The following is a 22,601-nucleotide window of genomic DNA, read 5'->3' on the forward strand; positions in this document are numbered from 1 at the left end:
TAAACAAATTCAGCAAGAATAAGGTCTTCAAATTAGTAAGAAAATAACCTTCAATTGACAGCGATGACTGGGGAGCTATGAAGAAATAACGACGTAACATCTAGTTATTTCAAAGAAAAGTATTTTTTCTTCCTTCCAATTCATTTGGTAAATGTAAAGGTCACATCATGGATTCTGTTGTAGATTTAAGCAATTTGACAGGGTTAAAACTGTCAACTGACTCATTTACAATTCAAATGAATCAATTTTATACCAGTTAACCACATTTCTTTGGAAAAATGAAATACAATGGAATGTCAAGTTATTCAAATTATAAAATACTTATCTGAATAGTAAGGCCAATGCAGTGTAGTAGATGTAGTGTCAAATATTGCTGAAGGACAACCACTTCGAGTTGTCCTTAGTGCATTTACTCAAAAAGAATTCATCCATCATTGGGAAATAATGTTGAAGATTTTAGAGAAACATGATCAAACATGTAACAAGCGTTTCCTGGTGGCAGTGGAAGCTTCTCTCAAGCTCTTGTCGATGTAGCTGTATTGAGTATTTGCGCAGTGTCTGAGGGTCAATGGAGGACTTTTATCATTTCGGAGCATTTACAGCAAAAAAAGATGAATTTTTAAGAACAAAGTTTAACATTTCTCTGAATGTGTGTGGCCACCCCGCTCCTAATTTGATTGGTCTATTTTTCCAAATATTAGCAAGTTGCACCAGCGAGCACTCACACACACACACACACACACACTTCCTGGCCAAACAAGACAATTGTTTCTGTATTTCACAATTGTTAACATTAAATTTAAAACCAGTTGGATGGTTCTGGTGTTTGACTGTATTCAGCTTCAACACCACGCAGCTCAAATCTGCAAATGTTCCATTGAGAAAAAGCAGTAAACCAGAAAACCTGGAATGTGCCTTAACATACTTTGAAATGCTATATGTCCCAAAAAAACAAGAACCATTTGGGTAAGTTATGACATGCAAAAGGTGTGAATTGGCTGAATCACTGATCACAGGAATGTAAATGGACCCTGTTGCGAAACACCACAAGGTTTGCCTTTTGCCTGAGCTCACTGGGATCATCAGCCCGTTTGCATGAAAGCACAAAGACTGGCGCAGGAGATTGTTTTTGAAAATCAAACATTTCAAAATGAGGCAAAGCTAGACCAAAATATTAAATTATGAATGCCATTTTTCCAGCGTCCTACCATTGTTTTACATCTCTTGAATATGAAAAACCCACCTTGGTGGAAATCTAAAAGGTGATCAGAAGTATAGCAAAAGGATCAGCTAGACGTTACCAAAACCACAATTCACCCACAAAATCAGCAGTGTCTGGCTCCAGCGCCTTCAGCGTGAGGGTCAAGACCTGAAAAGTTAAGAGGAGCCTTGAAAAACATTGCTCCGATAGTCTGCAGTGTTTCAAGGAGACAACACTACTTACCCTCACCTGTCCAGCTTTTGTGTGAGGCTCACCTGGCCTCTGCAGAAGCTGACAGGTTGTTATTTTTGAAAAGGCCCTATTAAGTGTGATGTTGGCGCTGGCGATCCCATGGGTGGGTTTGTTGCCTTTTTGAGGTGATTAACTGAATGGCCTGAAGAGTTGAGCTGCGGTGATGTTTTTCTAACCGAATGAAGCTCTTTACTGTGTTTCTCTTAACTACAATTGAAACAAGGCGATTTGAAACAAAACAAACAATGAATATGAAAAGGCAAAAAAAGCTCTTATTTTATTTCGATATGTTGACTTATTTTGTTGCAACATCAGAGTCAGAGTTATAAATAAAAATGGAGCCAAAAGCGCAGTCTCTCAACAGAACCATGACAGTGAATGTGAAACAAAGCCCCGCATATGATGTGAACATCTGGTACTATAACTGTTTGGGAAAAAAAGACGGGAAGGACTGAAACAATAGGTGTAAAGGGGTTCGGGATATAAATATTTACATGAATGCAATGCGTGACCTTGTCACTTCCTCTGAGTGAAGAAGCCACACGAGGGATTTGATGAACCTCCAGATGACATCGATGCCAATGTGTATATTTTCAGTCACAGAAAAGCTATTTTAATCGGCCTTTCAAAAGACACGGATCGATATGCTCTCAACACTATTCACATAACAAAGGCGTTGACTTCGCTAGATTTTCACCGTTTTCTCAAAATCACAAATTCATTATGTCACTAATAGAAACAAAACCGGATCACCTGTTTTACCAACATAGTGTCGAAATCCTCTTGTCTTGTCAACTGAAATTCAAGTCCAGGTTCCCAAGGCAAGAAGATTTCAACAAGAATTCACCATGACCTGGATGACTGAGAACCTCTTAAGACTGTTATATCAAGATTATACTGATCTCATCCGATGGCATACAAGCACTTAAGGTAACAGAGTTTGTAATTTATTTTTTTTTTATTCAATAAATACAGAAATAGATTTTCATTCATAAAAAAATGAGGGAATATATGACAGAGGGGATGCCAGCTTGGAGTGTTAGCTGACGGCTAACGGCTAACAGGCCCATTTAAGTGCCAGCAATTTCCGGTTCTGATAGCGGGACGGGGTTTCCCTGTTTAAACAGCATCTAAACGCGGGGGCTAGTTGCGATTGGCTTAAACGGTGCGGTTGCCAGGCGACGCACGCAAGATAAACGCGAGGGGCGCATAAATGATCAATTCCACTTTCACGGAAGACACAGGTGTGAGCTTCTCTCTGGCTGCCGTGACTCAGCGAGGAACCGAACCGGAACCACCGGGGAACGAGACAAAGGGCTCGATCGGACTTTGTGTGTCCCGGACGTTTGCGCGTGAACGTGTGTGTGTGTTTGTGTGTGTGTGGAGGGAGGGAGAAGGCTACTTACAGGCTGCGGGTGCCTGAACGATCTGCAGGGGGCAATCCTCCTCCTTTACACGCGTGGAGAACCCACACACACACACATATACATACATATACACGCGCCCGCGCACACACACACACATATACACACATACACACTCCGCCTCCTGCCAGACGCCGAGGCCAAGCAGCGTCGCCATACGGAACATCCTGCCCTTAGCGGATAGGGGGAGGAGAGAGAGGGAGGGAGGGAGAGGAGAGAGAGAAGGGCTCATTGGCGTCTCCCGGTAGTAAATCTATCAGGAGACAGACCCGCGGAGATCTCCGGTGTACCGGTGACCGGCGTGAAGCTTTGGATTTAAAAAAAAAAAAATCCCCGGATGGTCGCGCGGACCGGCGGCACGCGCTGAAGTTGGACAGACTACCGAGACACCTAGCCGCCCCCCCTCCAACACACACACACTCTCTCTTCCTCACACACACCTCCTCGAACCCGGTGAAGGCAGCGGCGGCACCGGGAGGCTGTGCCCGCTTCACCCCCCACCATGAAGCTGCCTTGGCTGCTGTCGCTGACGGCGCTGCTCGCCCACGTCGCCACGGTAAGTCCGCGTGAGCCTCATATCCCTTTGTTAACCGGGGGGGGGGGAAGCTTTCCTCGTGCGCTTCGGGATCTCGCACGCGCACGGGCCCGCGCCCGAGAGCGTGCTGCGCTATCAGCTTAACGACACAGTGACGGTCCGTCCGTTCCGTTAGCGGCACTCGACCTACATGACGGCCCTTACCGGCCGCCGGTGACTCCCGGTGGACTGCGTGCACCCACGCACACCGGCCTTTGTGTCTCGGTGTCGGGGTTCATTGTTGCCCACAGAGCTGTGAATGCGTGACTGTAATTAGTGGGTAATCTCTAATTGAGCTTAATGACGTGGGCGTGCGTGCGCGCGGTGTCTCGGTATGTGGGGTCTGTGTCACTAGCTCACATCCTGCCGTTAATTCGGTGTGTGTGTGTGCGCGTGTGTGTGTGTGTGTGTGTGTGTGTGGGGGGGGGGGGGGGCTCCGGACATGTTGCGGCTACGTAACGACTTTAATTGGCGTCGCGGTGCAAGGTGTGTGTGTGCGCGCGTGTTTGCCCGCACGGCTGTCCGGTCTCCAACCTGTGAGGAGTTTTACTCCCGTCTCCCCGTCGGTCTCATTGTCCGGATGCCAGGACACCTCCCGTGAGCACCGGGGGTTGTGGTAACGGAGAAGAAGTGGGTGGGGTAACGCGATACCGGATGGGCCACGCCGAGGATTTAACGGCTGCCGCGGCGCGCGCGCGGAAGCTCCGGTTGAATGATGTCATCGGGAACCGCGAGGGGGAGGGGGTGCCGATCAGGAATGCACGCGCGAGCCCTCCGCCGCCGCCAATGGCAGGCGGGCGGGCAGGGCCCTCCACTTCCGCCGCCGGTGACTCCAGACTTCTCCCACGGAGAGGAGGCACTGAACGGGGTGGAGTAGGTGGAGGGGGGGTGATGGGGAGTCTCCAGAAATAACTAACACAGCGAGATCCCGAGCGCGAAATCCCGAGAAAACGCTGGATCGCGGTGGCCAAAGGGCGTGAGAGCTCCATCCGCGCATCCGGTTTAACGTCATTCACGACAGTCGGTTCCGTTAGGTCTCAATCACCTGCAGGGGAGTTTCAGCGTCCACATTCATTCCTCTACTGTGATTTTCCTCTCACCGAGTATTAATCTATTCTGCTGCTACTGCTTGGCCGCCGCGGCTTTCAACGCCAAACACATGCGTGCACTTCTACACACACACACACACACACACACACACACACAGATACTCCTTGATTATTACTGGGTCAGTCAGTAGCAATCTCTGCCAAAGATCCTTGGCCTGGAGATGACTTAATCTGTCTTTGAGTGTACAGACGGGGACAGGTGTGAAACACACTCACACACACACAAACACCCTCTAAATACCTTCTAATATAATCACGTGCGTGTGTGTGGAGTGCACAGATGCATCAGTGTTACAGCGACGTTAACACTTATACAAGATAAAAACCCTAGAACCCATATTCACTCTTGAAAAACTGCCATTTCTTTAGAAGCCTGCTGGCTGCAAACCAACCGAGTGTGTGTGTGTGTGTCTGTTTGTGAATCTCCTGGTGAGCTGTGTGTCAGGGTGTTTCCTGTTATCAGATATTTGACATCATATCCGGTTGACTATTTTCTTTTTACATCAGAGTGCAGTTCCCACAGACATCTGTTGTGTCCCATGAATAGTCTGTGTGTGTGCGTGCTTTCATGAGAGCACCGACTGTCCATCCGTCTGTGTGTGGGCTCAAAAATAGTGACTCTCCAATACCAAAGACTCCTTCTCTCCCTGAACGGTGTTTGTGTGGCGGAAAAGGCGTTGTGTTCTGGAGGATCATGTCTGAAAGTTGCGGAATGAATCGGTGTTTTGTGCCTCCGATGGCAGACAAAGCCCCCCATAGAGACCAAGACAGAACGAAGGAGCAAGAAAAAGGGGAAAAATAGCCCAAGTAAGGCGGATTGAGGGAGAGTGTGGAATGTGAGAAGCAATTTGACACAGGAAGTGGGTCCTTCTCACTCCCCTGGAGGACAAAGTCCCTTCACACATACTCATGCTGGCAGGTAGAAAACACCCGGGGGGTGGTGGTGGTGGTGGTGGGGGTTCAGGTGTGCGTGGCAGGGCGCTGGGCAGAGGAAATGAAAGAGATCACAGTTCATATCCGGAGCTCCTATTCAGAGGGGCCGGCGCTGTCCCGAGGTGAGCATGGATGAAGAAACAGAATAATGAAAGCTTTCAGTGCGAAAAAAACATCCGCCGCCACGTCTCCTCTCCCCGGCTCCCCCTCGGTTGTTTACGTGCGTTGGATGTGTACACACACACACACACACACACACACTCGCTCGCATCCGCGTATGCCTCTCACTCATATCTGTAAGTAACTCCTTATCACATGCGAAGGACTGGCTTAGCAGATGTGCCCGCATTTTGACTTAAATTAGTTTTTCATTTCCACTGAGAAACTTTTAGCATTTGATTCAACCCAGAAGGAATTTCACATTTATCACCGGACTGATAAGAGTTGCTGGGGACAGAAACCTGCTTTCACAATCCTTTTTTTTTTATTTATTTTTTTTATTTGGCTTGTCCTCTCTAAAGCAAAAGGTCAGTGAATGCTCAGAGTTTGCAATAGATTCTGGAGTTTTATTGCGAACTAAAAGAGCTCCATAGAAAACATTCTTGGGTTGACATAAAAATCTTTATCGCTGGCCACTAGTCAAGGAATTTAAGTCATGTCTCAGTTTTTTTTTTCTAACGATGACCAATACAATCAATTGCTTGGATATGAATCCCCTCTTTTTAGGTCACAACACATTAAGTTGCTTCAGGGTTGCCTGTCTTCATTGCCTACTAGGGACAGATTCAGAATATATGATGGAGCTTGACTGAGCTGCCCTCAAATGAGACACAAAATATACACAAACACTTGTTGACATTTTGTTTGATGAATGTTCAGTAGATCTGTTTTTGGTGTTGTTGACTAATGAGTCATCTTTTCTCTCTGCCAAATCTGTTCAACTGATGGCTATCAAAATGACTGAAGATGTTATCAGAAAAAAGGGAAGAAATTATTTTTAAAAAGGTAAATCTGTAAAGAAAATGTAAACGGACCTTTTTACTGATAAAATTCCATAAGTATGTTTTAAAACAAAGATCAGATAAGGGACACTATGACAGTCTGATGTAGAGAGGACAAAGGATTAACCATCGTATGGTAACAATGCTGGTCTACAATAAGATAAAAAAATCATTGGCTACAGAGAGCTGTACCCAAAATGTTTTTTTTTATTCTAAGAAATCAAAAAAGGCCCTCTGGTTACAAATGACTACTCCTCTTATTTTCCAACTAGCTATCTTCCCCCACCACAAAATGTTGTCTTGTTGGTTTGTATCACATGATATATGTAATGGTAACAAAGGCACAATGTAATGAGGCCTTGGCTGACTGGCTGCTGGCTGTTTCAGGCTGTAAAGATAATGAGATGTATTTAAAAGGATCATGCAAAGAAAATTTGCTCAAATAAAACTGTAAAAAAAAAAAGCAATAAAATATGAAAAGTGGTTCAGCGTGTGCAATCACTAACAGTGATCATCGGAAGCCTCTATATTGTGTTGCAACTGCAAATATGGTTTCTGTGCTAGCATGCTAACTAGCACGTAGCTTAAGTTATATCTTGTTGTTAAATACCCCATTTGGGGAGTTTTGAGGGATATAAACACATGATAAAGTTTACATTTATCCAGTCACAAGTCGGTCATTATAGAAAATTATTTCTCCCTTGGTTAATCTGAATAGTTTTGCACTAATCTCATGTAGACATGTAAGAGAGTTGTACTATCAGGGCTTACATGACTCACTCACTGGTGGAAAATAATTCACCTGTATGTATTTGCTTGCACACTTTCCAACATGGCACGCCCTGGTCATATAATAGCATCTGCAATGCCACATAGGAATTAGCCTGATGAGAAAAAATTGTATTGTCTCCTTTTTCTTTGCTGTTTTTCTAAAACTTTGTAGTTATGATCCACTGCGTTTCTAACTATTTGGGAATTTTCTGCAGCAATTTTTTTGTTTTTACACAGCGTGTATTTAAATTGTACTTTTGCCCAGGCCAAGTTCCTTCTTCTAAAACCTCTGTTAACACTGCCAGTAATTTTGGGATGTGGTGGTTTTTCTTCAATTGTGTTTTTTTCCCTCTGTAATATTGTGAAACTTTCCCTTTGGAATGTGTTCAAGTCATCCTACATATTAGAAGGAATGCAGCTTTAACCGCAATCTATCCAGCTGGCTCCTCTCATCCTGACCAGGAACACAAGTTTGGACACGCTCGCTCACGTGTATGTACGTATGCGTGTTAACATCGTGACTTATACTCATGCACACTCGCACACTGGCTGGAATAGCAAATAGTTTTGGTGTGCGGCAGTTTTGCAGTATCAGTGAGTCAGAGGGAGACGGAGAACGCTGGAGGTGTTTTAGGTAGGTCAAAGTAGGCCAGAAACAACGCTCCTACAGATGCTAAACAAACACACACACACACACAGAGTCTCCCTTGCAGTAATTGGGAAGCACAGCACAGACATACTCACATTCTTATTCTCCGGAGAGGGGCTTAGATGAATATAGAGACAAGAGAAGGGAGGGAGTGGAGTGGAGAGCAATGGAAAAAGGGCGACCATGAGATAATGGGAGAGAGGGAAGAAACAGGGGAGGAAATAAAATGGAGAGCGGGAAAACGGGGAGAGGTGATCGTGGGATATTTTGATAGCAAGGTAAATGCTTGCCTGAGAATAAGAAGAAAGGGAGGATGGGGAGAAATTCCCTCAAAATGGCTAAAAGAGGGTTGCAGAGTGGAAAGAAGACAGGAGGGAAAGATAGGTAGAAGAGGTGTTGCGGTGTTGGGACACAGAGACAGAAGAGAGAAGATAGCTGTGGATGGATAGAGACCGAGAGAGGGGTGGGGGAGGCGTACACTGCTCATTCCCAGGAGACCATGCTCTACCTGCTCTCTATGGCCGTCGCCATGACAACCAGCATGGCTGCCTCTGTCACAGCTTTATCGCCTCTCCCCTCCCCGTCCCCTCCCTCCCTCCCTCCCTCTTTCGCTCCTTCATTCTGTTTTGTCTCGCTTCCCCATCGCCTCCACTGGTTCTCTCATTCACAGCTTTTCACGTCACGCTCCCTCTTTTATAAGTCCTCGGTTTTCCTCTAGCCGCTCTCCTCATGCTCCTCTTTTGTCCATCTGTTCCTCCATGATAAATTAAAAGATACAGATGCAAGATACAGATGCAGATCGAGGTAGTCCCGCCTCTACAGAAATATGTGTGTGTGTGTGTGTGTGTGTGTGTGTACACATATGTACTGATCTCTCTGCATTAGTGCTTCTTCCACAAATAAACCCCCCAGAAACAAGACGTCTCTATCCGGCTATCAAATCTTTTGGCCTTCAACGAGAGTATTAATACGACAGACGCGATTGAACTCTTCTTTTTTTTTTTTTTTTTTTTTCCTTTTTTTTTTTTGAAACCCATGCTATTAGCGTGTTCCTTCGTCAGAAAGTTCATTCAAGTCCTGTATCTTCTCTGCTATCCTCTTCCTCACGGGTATCCCTAACAACAGGATAATTAGGTGGAGAAGGACGGATGGGCTGGGTCAGCGCAGTCCAATGGGACTGCTGGTATGTGTATGTTTCCTGGCAGGCGGCTTGTAAGATCAGGCAGAGGTTGAGACGAGGTTGGCCTCCACGCTCCCGACTGGACCTCATGTGAGTTGCGCCTGGAAGCGGGCTTCCACCTGTCCTCCGGCGCTTGACTCCATCTCCTTCTCCATCTGTCGTCCCATTTGTTTATCTAATTGAAATTATGGCGGCTAATTTAGATTTGCTCGTCGGTACGTCGTTTGACATGATGATTTCTGACATTGTCATTGAGGCAGATCTGTTAACACGTCAGCTCAGCACCTGCTACGGTTTCATCTGTGGTTATAGAAAGTGTTGAGAAATGCCAATGACTACCAAGCTGCCAATATACATTTCCACTGCACTTTTGCCATCTGTGATGACAGAGTTTCGGTGTAGAAGAAAAATTATCTGCTAAGTGGCAAACAAGTCCAGCATTCAGCTTTGTAAACTTGAAAATGTACTTCTTTTATTGCTTTTTCTCATTTTCTTTGTCATGCAAAGGATGTCCGCCGGCGCAGGCTCTCCTCCCGCGTCCAATATGTTTTTTCTGCTCAATTGCGTTCCAGAGTTTCATAAATGTATTCGCTTAATAAATGAATACATTTGAGGCAACATCATACACCTTTTTGCATTTTAAACCCACCACACATTTTAAACAGGAAACTAATGGTCACAGTGGCTGCTTGCTTTGTTAGGGGATATCCAGAGGAGTGCCAGTGATGACGAACAGTATACTTTATTAATGTGTGCGCGCAGTCGATCCCATCCAATTGTGTATTGGACTGTGGGTTCAGTTTACTTTGAAGACAACGTCCCTCACTCCGTCTGCTGTTCTGCTTGGATGGCACAAGAACCTGGTCAGTGAGAGAGGGGGCCTGACAAAGTGGCCGAGCAACATCCGGTGATCCTCCAAATGCTTTCGCAGTTGCTCGACATTCGTGTTAGCTTTGTAACTTTAGCTGTGGGCGGACACATTTTTGTTTTTTTTTCCTGGATCGGGTCATGACAGTGTTCCCAGGGTCTGATGTTCACCGGCTCAGATAGTCTGTCAACACACATTAGTCTTAGCTGGGGATGAGGGGTTAGCTATGTAAACACTGGACTCTAAGAAACCACATATGTACTTGGGACATTTGCCCCTTTGACCCCATTCATACCTGGCACGAAAGCACGAATTAAGAATTGGTCTATATATAATTTTACCCACTCAAATTTACAGCAGGTGTTGTTTCCTCCGTGAGCTGACATCACAAAGATAGGCCGAATACATCTGGAAATGGCCATGGCAGGTATAGTGACCGATGACAGTCAGGGCTGATGCTGATGGATGTGTTGAATCCGGGAGCGATATGTCATGATAGTATCAGGAAGCTCTGTAGGTGTTCGTGTCATATGACTGACATGGCATCAGCAGGATGTCCAGAGTGCCAAAGCACTGCAAATGTAAGGTTTTCTAGAGTTGACCATTTCAGGTAAAATTGGGAAGTGAAACTCCTGCGCCGTGTTGTCCAAGCCTCAGCTGACACTTTATCAATTGAATCAATAAATACAGTCCCCAAGTGGCAATCAGTAAACACTTGTATTTTACTACTCGTATTTTAAACCATCAAAACAAAATGTCTTTAAATAGCTCTGATGTTTAGCCGGAGCATAGCCAAAAGGAAAAGACTGAGCCTTTGGAGCATATTTTTATCCTGTCATCCACTGATGATATCAGATATCTGCTGCATGCAAATGCCTGTACAAGGACTCTCCCCCGGTCTTCGGGAAAAACAATTTTGTCTTCTTTTTTTTTTTTCCCAAGCGGAAACGCAATTGCTTTTCCTCCGGGAGTCTGTGAAAATTGCCAGCCGCCATTGCAAGTAAGTCTGCATGCACCTGACAGTGGCAGCAAGCGTTTTTTTAAATGAAGACACAGCGGATGCTGTGTAAAGTGCTCCGTCTCGAGGGAACACCTTTAGGCCTCGCTAGAAGACATAAAGATAAAAGTAAACGGAGACTGTCAGTCCGGATCTAAATAGTTTGTTTTTTTACTTACAGGCGCGAACATTTACATGGCTTTTTTAATATTATAATACGAGAGAATACATCCAAAAGGGTTGTAGATTCGCGCTCTCCATAAATGTTAATCAGGCACTAGACCAAAGAAACACATCTCTGGCAGCAGAGACCGTACAATTGAATTTATATCCACTGGTGACTTTTTAAACTCCAAGCTCGTTTTCAGACAAGCGCACCTTGCTTTTCTTAATTATATGTTAAGCCAGACATAAATGCTCAAGAATTACATCTCCTAACTGCATTACAGTCTATAGCAAAGTCTCTAGCTGACGTCAGGCCTTGAAAACCAGGATGGAAACACTCATATATTAGAGTTGATTAAACGGATACTTACAGGGTTTTCCCAGTTGCCGTTTATTTACTTTTGTTTTCATGACCAGCAAATTGTATTTGTTGTTGTTGTGCCATCAGTTTGATTTTAATTTCAACAAAATGAACAGCAGAAAGTGTGTGTGTGTGTGTTTGTGTGTGTGTGCATGTATATAGAGGGAGGCACATCAATGTGTTCATTTGGTCATGGGGTTAAAGGATGGCCACAGGATGCAAGTATTTATAGATCGGCCTGCAGACTTCAGACCAGGAGGGCTTCCTGAGTGGTGCTTAAAGGGGGATTTTATACGTGCGTGTGTGTGTGTGTGTGTGTGAATTTACATGTGAAACTGGTGGTCAAGGAGCACAGGGTAGCTGCTTGTGGTAAGAGAGAAATACTGTGTGTGAAAGGCATGTGACTGTGTAAATGTGTGTTTGAATTATTTAGCCAACAGAGGAGTGAACGAGGTCAGGAGCTCACTGCTGCGACGTTTTGCCTCCTTCCCTCCTTCCCTCCTTCCCTCCTTCACCTCCACCAATCCATCCATCCCATCAGCCCTTGCCCATTGGCGCTGGAGAGCACCTTGTTTATTCTGCCGGCCTTCATATAAACAGGAACTCAGTAACAAAAGGCTTCCCACATGTTACTCACGTCCCCTCAATTATTGGCAAGCCACGAGGGAAGAACATTGATCCAATTAAATAGACTCTGAAACTGGCTTTGTCAGTGTGTGCGTGTGTGTTTGCAAACGTGTGTGTGTGTGTGTGTGTGTGTGTGTGTGTGGACCCCCTTAAGTAAACCTTTGAACCCAACTGCTTTAAAGGGCTCTTTCAAAGGCATTTGCAGTATGAACAAGCTACTGAGGGTAATGAGTGCTGTGTTTGTGTGTCTGTGTGCGCAACAGAGAATATGTGTGTGGTCAAAGGAGTGAAGGGGATTCTGCAATATGTCTCTATGGTTGTAGCAGGTTCTGGTTTCGCTGGGCCCGCCGGCACATGCAACCAAACACGCTCACCTTGGGGTAGCAGGTGATTCATTCTTAATCTTTCATTCCTACAGTTTGGATTAGCCCTAATCTTCACTGGCACAGACTTGGGATTGAAAGGCTGACTGACACCCAGCGTGAGGTTTCCACAATGCAGGTCCTCGAGTGTATTGTTAATGCGTGTGTGTGAGACGTGCTAATTGTTTGTGTGGGGTTTGTGTCTGACAGGACGTGATACGTCTGAGGCAGATGCACATGACAGGCTGACAGGTCATTCAGCACTGAAACATGATATGCTGCAGCAGCGGGAAGCGGCGGCGGAGGGGCTGATAGGCTTCTGTTGACTCTATTTGTTGCTTTGACATCCAGATGCACTGGGTTAATCATTTGCTTTAGGGCTGCAGCTAATGATTATTTTCACAATCAATTAATGGGTTCATTTTTTTCCTCACTGAATTCATCATTTGTTTTGTCTAAAAACTTGCAATTTCTCAGAGAACAAAAACATCTTGCATTGCTTATAATACGAGGCACTTTTTCCTTTATCAATGCAGTCACAATACTTTGCGATGGAGAGTCTCACATGTTCTATCATAATTATCATTGCACTCATACAGAAGAAATGTCACCTTTTAAAAATATCTTATCCCTGATGATGTTTTTATCGGCACTTTCTGCTAGCTGATCACCAAGTTCATACTCTTTCGGAGTACTTCTTGCTGACTTTTAGAAGGCAATTAATTAGATTTTTAGTCACTGATAACTCATGACCTTTCCCCCCAGAATGTACAAAATTGTTTTTTTTTCTAAATCAGCAAAAATAATTCAAAAACAAAAACCAAGATGCATGACAGACAACAATCTTTTCTTGGTTGAAGAAAATAAAATCTTATATCACAAATGTTGATTACAAGTACAGGCGTACAGATGTAGAACAATAATTGGACTGATTTTGATTGTTATTGATGTATTGCCAGCCCCGTCAATGTTTTTCAGGACTTATCATAACTTTTTATTTGATAGATTACCCTGTGAAACCTCTTGTTTTGCTCCTTGGGAACCTCAAGGTCTCTCCAGGCCAGACAAGAAATGTAACCCCAGCTGTGTTCAGGGTCAACTGCTGGGCCCGGACACCTGCTGGAGGCGTCCAAAGTCAACTTTCGAGCCACATCACCATCACCCTCCAATGTTAATGAGCACTTGCAGTATCACAAGCTCACCCCGGATGTCTGAATCCCCCCTCTGTCAGGCTAAGTCCAGCCTCCCTGGAGAGGAAACTCATCTGATCCACTTGTGTCGGCGACCTCGTTCTTTCAGTCACTACCCGTAGCGCGTCGCCATGGACGATGGACGGAGTGAAGGGTCAGTGAACTGTCCCAAACATCATTTCAAATTCTTACGGGGGTAAAATCACAACCTAAGATCTGGATCACCAATTTTCCTCACTGCTAAAATGACTGGTTACAGCCAGTCAGGAAATACTCAATTTGACTCTTATCAAAATGACACCTTGTAAAGCACGCGGCAAATTGAGAAGCTACTCAGATAACAACTAACACAATGCCAAGCTCTTGTCAATCTTCTTAATGACTCGTCATTTTATGAAATGAGCTTTTTTTGAGATTTCATGATCAAAATTACTTGCTTAAATATTAATCTTAATTCCCCCCCCCCAAACTAACAATACAACTTAAAATATGGCTAAAAAAGGTTTTCTTTATATTCTGGATACATAGAAAGCAAAAAGAAAACAAGGCAGATTTTAACTGTAACACTTTAAATACTGTACACTTAAAATATCCCTCGAATGTTTTACATACAGACCGGCGAGAAAAACATTGATAATCTATATACTGGAATTGATGGTTGGCTGCATGGCCCATCACTTCATCTTGAACACAACCTGTAATCCTCACAAAGTGGGAGAGACGATGAATATTACATCAGTTAATATTTAATGAAAAAATTGTTTCATAAGATTACAAGATATTTGATACCTACTTAAAATACTGAGTGTTTTTCAAGTTTCCTGAGCTGCATTTCAGCAGCCAGGCGGCTTTGCCTGCAGTTTTTTCCTTCAATACTTTGGATATTGGTACAGACATTTCCATCAGTTGGGAAAAGCACCGAGGTGAAGGGGGGCGTATTCGCCACCATGATTGCAACGTCCATAAGCCGAAATGTTCGTTTGTCTCCATCGATTTCTTGTTTTTTATTGCTTTCTGCGAAAGACATAAACACCCCCCGCCCCCCCCAAACTCATTATACAAGTATAATAGTTTGACACTAAGTAAATGATGTGGTTATTTTTGAAAATATCCCAAATAATAGCAGCTTCTGTGATGTTGGTGGTTGGATTTCCCCTCCAAAATTGAACAAAGCAGTAAGGCGTGGTGTGGACAGATTAGATATTGTGTGGAGATGGAGGGAGAGGAGATTAGGAGGGAATGGAAGGGGAATGAGGTCAGAGGCAATCACACACAGAAGTGCTATGAAAGGAGGAGTAACATTTGAAAAAAGGAAGAATAGAACAAAATGCAGCCGGCATGGAGGGGAGTGGAGACAAGTCAAGAAGGAATAGAATATGGTAATATGCAAAGCAAGAAAAAAATGGATATAGGTCATCAGAATTCAGAGATGAATAAGGGGGGGGGGGGGACCGGCTTTAGGTAGAGCAAAGTGATAACGCAGCAGAGGTGCTGACGTGGGGGGAAAAACAAAGAGAAAAAAAATGAAAATTAGACGGATGAAACGAACGGGTGGCAGCGCAGGAAAAAAGGAGGGAGACAAGTGGTTACAGGAGGCCCTGTAAAGAGCTTAAGACAGCTGAGACGGATTGAATGGAGAGAACAACCTGGACAGGATTACACAGACGGAGAACAGAGGAGCAAGATGGTATCACCAGCCCGTGCAGTTGCCCTTCCTCCAAGAACACACATCCACTCGTTCACTGTCGAGCATTTTCAGGCTCCGCATTCGAACCTTGATTAAATGCAGCCCCTCTTCGCCACAAATTGATGATCGCAGATTGTTATGCCAAACACTCAGGAACTAATCTACGTGTTAGACAATAATTCTCGAGCCATTAGTTACTTAAACCCACCCCTTAATTAAATAGTCAGTGAGTAATGTTTCCTGCAGAGGGATGACACTATCTTTAACTGTACCGTGAGAGAACAATTAGAGATTAAGCCGCAGCGTGTACACACGTTTGTTTTCCAGTTGAGGTGATCAATCGGGGCTGGAGGATGATCGCACCAAGTGGTAACCCCTCCGTGTTTGGTTGGGACGCTTCCGATGTTTTCAAATACCGATGTGATCATAAACCCGGCTCACTAAATTTGGTAATTTTCTTATTGCAGCCACTTCTGTGGGACAGCATATTATGGGCAAGTGTGCAGCCCGAGGAGCTGTTAGATGGATTGCTTGCATGAAGTCCTGGTCTTGTCAGGACTTTTGATAGCATCTTCTGCAACACTGCTAGGCCCCTTCTCCCCATTTTGTGACCTATATTTTCAGTTAAATATTAACAGCCGCCACCCGCAATGTAACTGCGAGACGCGAGCCAAACGATAGGCAGGAAAAAGCGGCACGTTTTATTTTACATATTTATGTATTTTCTTCTGTTATTCGGAATGTGGAGAGGCACTAAAATGCTCTCGGACAGGCTGTGATGCTGTCTCGCTCTCATTACTTTAAATCGCCTCCTCCACCGCATTGTCCATGGAATACTAACCTGGAGAAAGTGGTTCTCATTGGCTTTGTGAACAAACAGGCTGCTTCCAATCACCACGGGAATCATGGGAATTTCTGATGATTTAACTTTCGGCAGGCTGTACCTTATGCAATAAAAGCCGAAGCGGGCCACATTAGCAACACTAATTTAGACAGTGTTTTCTGTTGCACAGCCACGTGTCAGCAGTTAGGTTACCATAGGCCCGCCACCTGATTGGACACAAAGTAGCCAATTAGCACCATTGGCTGATCTTGTGGTAGAAAATATACCAATCTGTAGACACGATATATCGACCTGTTTTCTCACATTTGAATCCAAATTTTCTGCTCATTGACTCAGAGCGTAAATTTTTCATTTTCTTTCTTCTGAGCCAACTGATACCAATATAATGACTGCAATGAATTTTTACAGTTTTGCTCACCAGTCGTAGCTGGTGCTGTTAAAAAGTCACTGGACACAATTTTGTGCATTTATTTAATATTTATTGATATTATTTTTTCAATTGACCAACTCTGACAAACAAAAGCAGCTTAAAAGGTCCTTTTAAAACAGCTTTTGAAACTCTCCCTAGACACACACACAAGGGCTAGTCAAATTCTGAAAATATGCCGCTTCTTAAAAGTGGCTGGTTTATTATCTGGAGTATTTAGCTGAGCTTAAAGCAGCTGGTTTTCATTTTAAAATACTATAAATTAGTAAATGATATCAAAGACCTTGTAAAGCACTTGCTGTCCTTTTATCCTTTTAACACACATAATTCTGTCTGCTTGACGCCACCATGTAAATAATTTAGTGGTGTGTTGCCAGTAAAGTGGCACCAATTTGACCATCTGCAATTTGTGTTGAATAAGATGTAAATTTTGGATAATCACTGTCATAAAACATGAAATAATCCATTTGATGTGACACTCCTCTTTGACTTTGAAGAGGATTCCCACATCATTGTTATTAGCATCCTATTTATCAATTAATTCAAATAAATTGGGACACATCATCTGCGTGTGGGACACAAGCCTTGGATTAAACAAACGGGATCAATCGAATCTTTAGATTGCTCTCTAGCTTTTTGCTCCCACATCACATGATGTGCAGAAAATCTTCTGACATTAATTCATTACAGTTAATCAGCATCTCATGATTTCAGATTAGGTCACAAGCATCCTGTCTCCGTCGGCGTTGGCCATTAAGAGAGACCGTATTCCGCTCTGGCCTTATCTTCAGTGAATCCCCGCTGCCAATCGATATCAAGGGCTGTTATGATACATAAAGGATCAGTCGGTTATCTGGCCGCGCTGACACTCTCTTGGCCTGCAGTCATTGGCCGCTGGTGCGACCTGAAAACAGCTCCAAGGGGCCGAGACTGGCTGCCAGTTCGCCGAAGTCAGGCAGCCAATAGGAGAAAGCCGGGGGGAGTGTAGCGAGGTCAGCCGCCGCCGATGCCCCCGGAACCAGTGATTTGTTTACCTTGCGTGTCTGTGAGTGCATTTGAGAGCGAGAGCGAGGTATTGCATGATAATAACATGCGTTGCGCACGCCGCACACTCACAAAGGTGCATCTTTCCATTCCAGATTGAATTTCACAGGATTGATTGGATTTTTTCCCCCCTACATCAAAGACAAAAACGCTCCTCTCTCCTCCTTCACCTCTCCATGACTTTGCCTCCGTCCTCTCATCCCCGTCACTCACCCTTTCTCCATTTTTACCTTTTTTTCTCCTCAGCCTCTCCCTTTTGTACATCAGCTTCTCCATATCATTCCTTCCTCGGGGTCTTTGAAGTCGCATGACTGTCATTAGGCTGATTACACAAGCCGTAATTATGAACACGCACACACAAAGATACTGCCTTGTGATTCACATCACTGTATTAAGCCTGAAATGTGATTCTCATCAGGTCCCTGCATATATTTGTGCATGCATTTTTTTCTGTATGCGCCGTTGGTTTTTTGATTTTTGGGGGCCGAGAAGAGAACATTGATCGCCGTGTGTTTGTGTACTGTGAGCGTCTCGCTCTCTCTCCCCCGCTACACAAAGGCATCATGGTTCACGGGGCACTCGCGGCTCACATAAGGCCACATTTCTGAGCTTTTTTAAAGAGTTCCTTAGAAACACAAGAAAAGTTCCAGCCACAGGCGCCACGCCCTCCCACAGGCCCTGCAGAAATAAGCCTATTGAGCCAGGGTGCCACAATCACACAGATCCAGAAGTGCGTGCGCGCACACGTATGCACGCACGCACGCACGCACGCACGCACACACACACACACACACACACACACAGATATAAATTTAAATATATATATATATACACACACACACATAAACATATATATAAAAAAGAAGGAACGTTTGGAGAGAGTTGCTCTCCTCTCTCGGACAAGTTTATAAAAGATGCCACAAAAATGCAATCAGGCGGGCTCACTGCAAGGTTTCTCAAAGTATCTCCAACAGACACAGACACACACACACACACACACACACACACACGCACACAAACACACACACACACACACATACAACAGAAAAAAAACACTTGACAGACACAGACACACACTCATAAGCGCACCACTATACTGTGGTATTTTGGAGTGTGGGAGCAGCGAGTGTGTCAGAATCTCAAGGCATTTCTTGCAGGAGGACAGTGACACACACACACACACACACACACACACACACACACACTTTTATTCTCGGAGATGCATGTTTCATAAGGTCATATATAATGGAGGACAATTCCATGCAGAGAGGCCTCGTGTCTGTGTCTATGTGTGTGTGTTTGTGTGTGTGTGTTTGTGTGTGTGCTTATGTGCCAGGTATTCCTTGCATTGTGGGGACATAAATCTGGTCACATGGCAGGGACCTGTATTCTTTTAGTAACAAAAAAGAGCAAGTAACCATGGTTCAATTCAGAAATTTTTAAGGTAGACACTTTCATTATGGCTGAGGTAGGATGAGGTCAAGGTTAATTTGAGGTAATGTTAAGGTAGGGTTCTTGAAATTAGGGCAAGTTGAAATAGTGTCCTGTAAAGTGATCAAATCATGGCTGTGTGTGTGTGCATGTGCCTTGAATTATAGTCTTTAATCCTGGTAGATTGTCAGATTAGTGTAACAGCTGGGTCGTACAGATATATATCTCTGCCTCTGTTTCACCCCTCCTCCCATCATTTTAGTCATCTATGCTTAGCCAAAGATCTATGCATTATTGTGTGTGTGTGTGTGTGTGTGTGTGTGTGTGTGTGTGTGTGTGTGTGTGTGTGTGTGTGTGTGTGTGTGTGTGTGTGTGTGTGTGTGTGTGTGTGTGTGTTGTGTGCATGGAGGGGGTGGTCTTACAGCTCCAGTCCATTAAACAGTTTCAGGCTGGCTGATGTGTCACTACACAGTCACGTGACCCCAGCAGAGTCTGCGGCTTCGGTATGGAGCTGCCCGTCTGTCGGAAGAATGGAGGCATTGGTTACACACACTTTGCCTCCGAGGGCCACTGTTAACCCTGAACACATGATCATGTCCCTTGCAAACACAGGCAGGATATTACTTTTGAATGCTGGGAATATGTTTTTATTTTCTGTAATTCCACAAAAACCAAGCAGTGCGTTAAAAAAACGATAACGGAGAAAATAATGATGTCATCGTATGGATTTTAGTATTTGGTTTGGCTCCGAGCTGTTCAAACATATAATGCTGTTTTTGCAAGAGGACCATTTGTATGACAAACACGTGTTATTTCACAAACTCAATTAAAGCAAGAGTGTGAGAAATGAAAATGCTGATATCTGTTGAAGCAGCAGTTTAAAAGAAAGAGCTGAAATATGATCAGCTTTTGATATTCAGTAAAGAATTAACTTTATACGCCCCAAAGGTCCGAGATCTGATGAAGCATTTGAAATGTCAGTCTAACTATAGCTCATTTGCTGAGCTAAAATGTCAGTCCGATTGTCTCAGAAGAAATTAGTGGCAGTTCAAGTGTTCAGTGAAGGATGAGCTTCTTGGCATTTAAAGGGAAAAAAAAAGCTGAGAAAGGGTATGAAGCGTCTCATGAAGTGTCTCTTGAACCGGAAGCCTTTAAAGGGGGATTCTGGAAGTGATGCAGGATTTTATTCCAGGACGAGGATGAATAAGGTTTCTGTATTGGTAGCAGATGAATGTTGTTTTTCTTTTCAAATCCGGGGTTTGTGCTGTCACGTCCTGTGGTGACTTTCTTTTTTTTTTTCTTTTTGCGAGACGGCTCGGTGGCTTCATTTAAAAGTTATCCCAGGCTTCACTGGATCCTGCTGCCCCACCTGCACCGCCTAACCACCGCAGCTCTTAGCAGCTGTGTTAGCATCACAGCATACCCGGATGTTATATTTAAATCACATCAGACAGGAGGTGGAGCAGATAAATGCATGCCTCGACAGTCATTTGAGGTGGAAATGGATGCTGATTAAATCCTTTCCCACTGCAGAGAGAAGCCAGATGTCAGCGAGTTGTTGTTTTTTTTTTGTATGTGTGTCCAGTGTGAAAGGGGTTGAATTGAGAGCAGTTAAAGTGATGTTAAATGAGTAAGAATAGGAAAGTGTTGCCTCGTGACTTTTCAAACAGGAGCAGAAACAGTGTTGAAATGTGTTGTTAAAGATTTGTAAACTTTACCTGAATAATTTTTTGAAGGGGTAAATCAAAAGTGCATTAAATATGGAAATGGTAGAATAATACCATAAATGGATTTGTGTTCAACGGTGGTTAAAACAAAGAGGAGTGATAGAATTTTTTCTTGTAAATAAGGGATGCAAATTACCTTTCACTTATGCAAAAGGAATTTTTCTCTTCTATGTACTTTTCCTTTTTTTTATCACTCCATGAATCAAAAAAAAAGAATACGCCTTTCCATAACCCAGTCATCCTATCCTTATAAGTCAGGGAACGCCAACAATATGAATGCTCGGATGCATTTCAGCTGTGGGTTTCACTGCAGCTCTGAGACAGGCCGAGCAGCGGAGTGAGCTGGAATAACAAACTAGAGCCGTAATGTAATGCCATCCTCCCACAGGTTTTGTACGGCGAATTTGGATCAGCCACGCAAGTGCTATCATTAATCTGATCGGCAGCAAAGATGGAAAATAGTGGCGCAGGGGAAAAAAAAGTGTTTCGCCCATTTCTTGGCTGTTGTGCATGAATATGTTTACATTTCCTACTTGTGGTGGTTCACACTCATTGGTCACGGAATAGCACTTGCGTGTAAACAACTGAAACAAATATGCAGAGAAGTGATCAGAATGTGTTTGGCTGGATGTTTTTACCTTCCCACTCAGAGTTACATGCAGCATAATGTTGACAAGAATCCTTCTCGGTGCTGAGTAGCTGTTTTAGATTTGAACATTTGTTCTATGCACCACTGAACAAATATCAAACTATTTTCTAAAAAATATATCGTTTTCTGATTATATAGTCTGAAGCATCTACATGAACTTTAAATGTTATCAGATATCTGCAATCAAATACCTCTATTTTACAGATCATCATTAACTGGTTCTCTTGGGTCTACTGTTTTTTTCTTCCCTCAACCAAATGGTCCAAGATCCCTTCTGCATTTGTCAAACAAAGTATTTCCTGACACAAACTGATGATTCAGCTTTAAATTGAACTGAAACTGGGCTACTTTTCTTGACGTGGTGTTAAAAAGAGACCGAATAGCTGAGATGGCCAATCTTTTCAACAGCAAGTTATTAAAAACCAGGGACAATAAATAAATATAGGGCATAAAGCTTGGACGGTTTTATGCCTGATGACTGCTTCTAACCAGGGTTCTGTTGTGTAAATTGTGCATATTTAAATTAAGATAATTCCCTTGATTGGTTGAACTGGATTTATTTTCAGCATTACCTATCATAATTGATAGATAATGTTAAAAGCATGGACACTACCAAATGACTAATTTCCCAAACTTGGCCTTTTTTTAATGACTATCAGGAGTTATACTTCTTCATTTTGAACCTTTAAATGGTATGGATGTCACAATTGTGTTCCAAAAAAGCATTGAGAGAACGAAGGTTCTCTCTCAGCAAAGCTTTTAGAATTTATAACAACCCATTGGTGGCTGTTTCTGGGATTAGTTTATATCTGCTTTAATTTGATATGAATTTTGCATTATCCTAGGTCAGTTGGTATATTCTCATGGATTTTCCTAAAGACCGTGTTGATATAGCTGACAATGTCCTGCTGTGTTCCCCAAGAATCTACCATGGGCACTATTCTGCTTCTGCTATTACAACCTCTTGCAACTTGTTCTCAAGTAATGTCTTGTCACTGACATCTAATACCGGCAGTGACGAAAATCTACGGAGTTCCAAGCGAGAATCCGAGATCCAAGCAGACCCAGGCAGGATCTTGATATCAACATGGAAACCGCAGATATAAACCATGCCTCCACCTTGGGAAT

General features: G+C 43.7%; 1 protein-coding gene across 1 annotated transcript in view; it reads left to right on the forward strand.

The window, feature by feature from the left end:
* Positions 1-2,825: 2,825 nt before the first annotated feature.
* sdc3 (syndecan 3) overlaps positions 2,826-22,601 on the forward strand; it is a 38,228-nt gene continuing 18,452 nt past the window's right edge. The window contains exon 1 of the mRNA XM_086178123.1: positions 2,826-3,433. Coding sequence (XP_086034249.1) covers positions 3,380-3,433 — 54 coding nt within the window. The 5' untranslated portion in view covers positions 2,826-3,379. The remainder of the gene's footprint in view (positions 3,434-22,601) is intronic.

The sequence above is a fragment of the Fistularia commersonii genome, chromosome 30 (genome assembly GCF_037954325.1).
Source record: "Fistularia commersonii isolate RoL2024-O1a breed Wild chromosome 30, RoL_Fcom_v1.0, whole genome shotgun sequence".
Classification (NCBI taxonomy): Eukaryota; Metazoa; Chordata; class Actinopteri; order Syngnathiformes; family Fistulariidae; genus Fistularia; species Fistularia commersonii.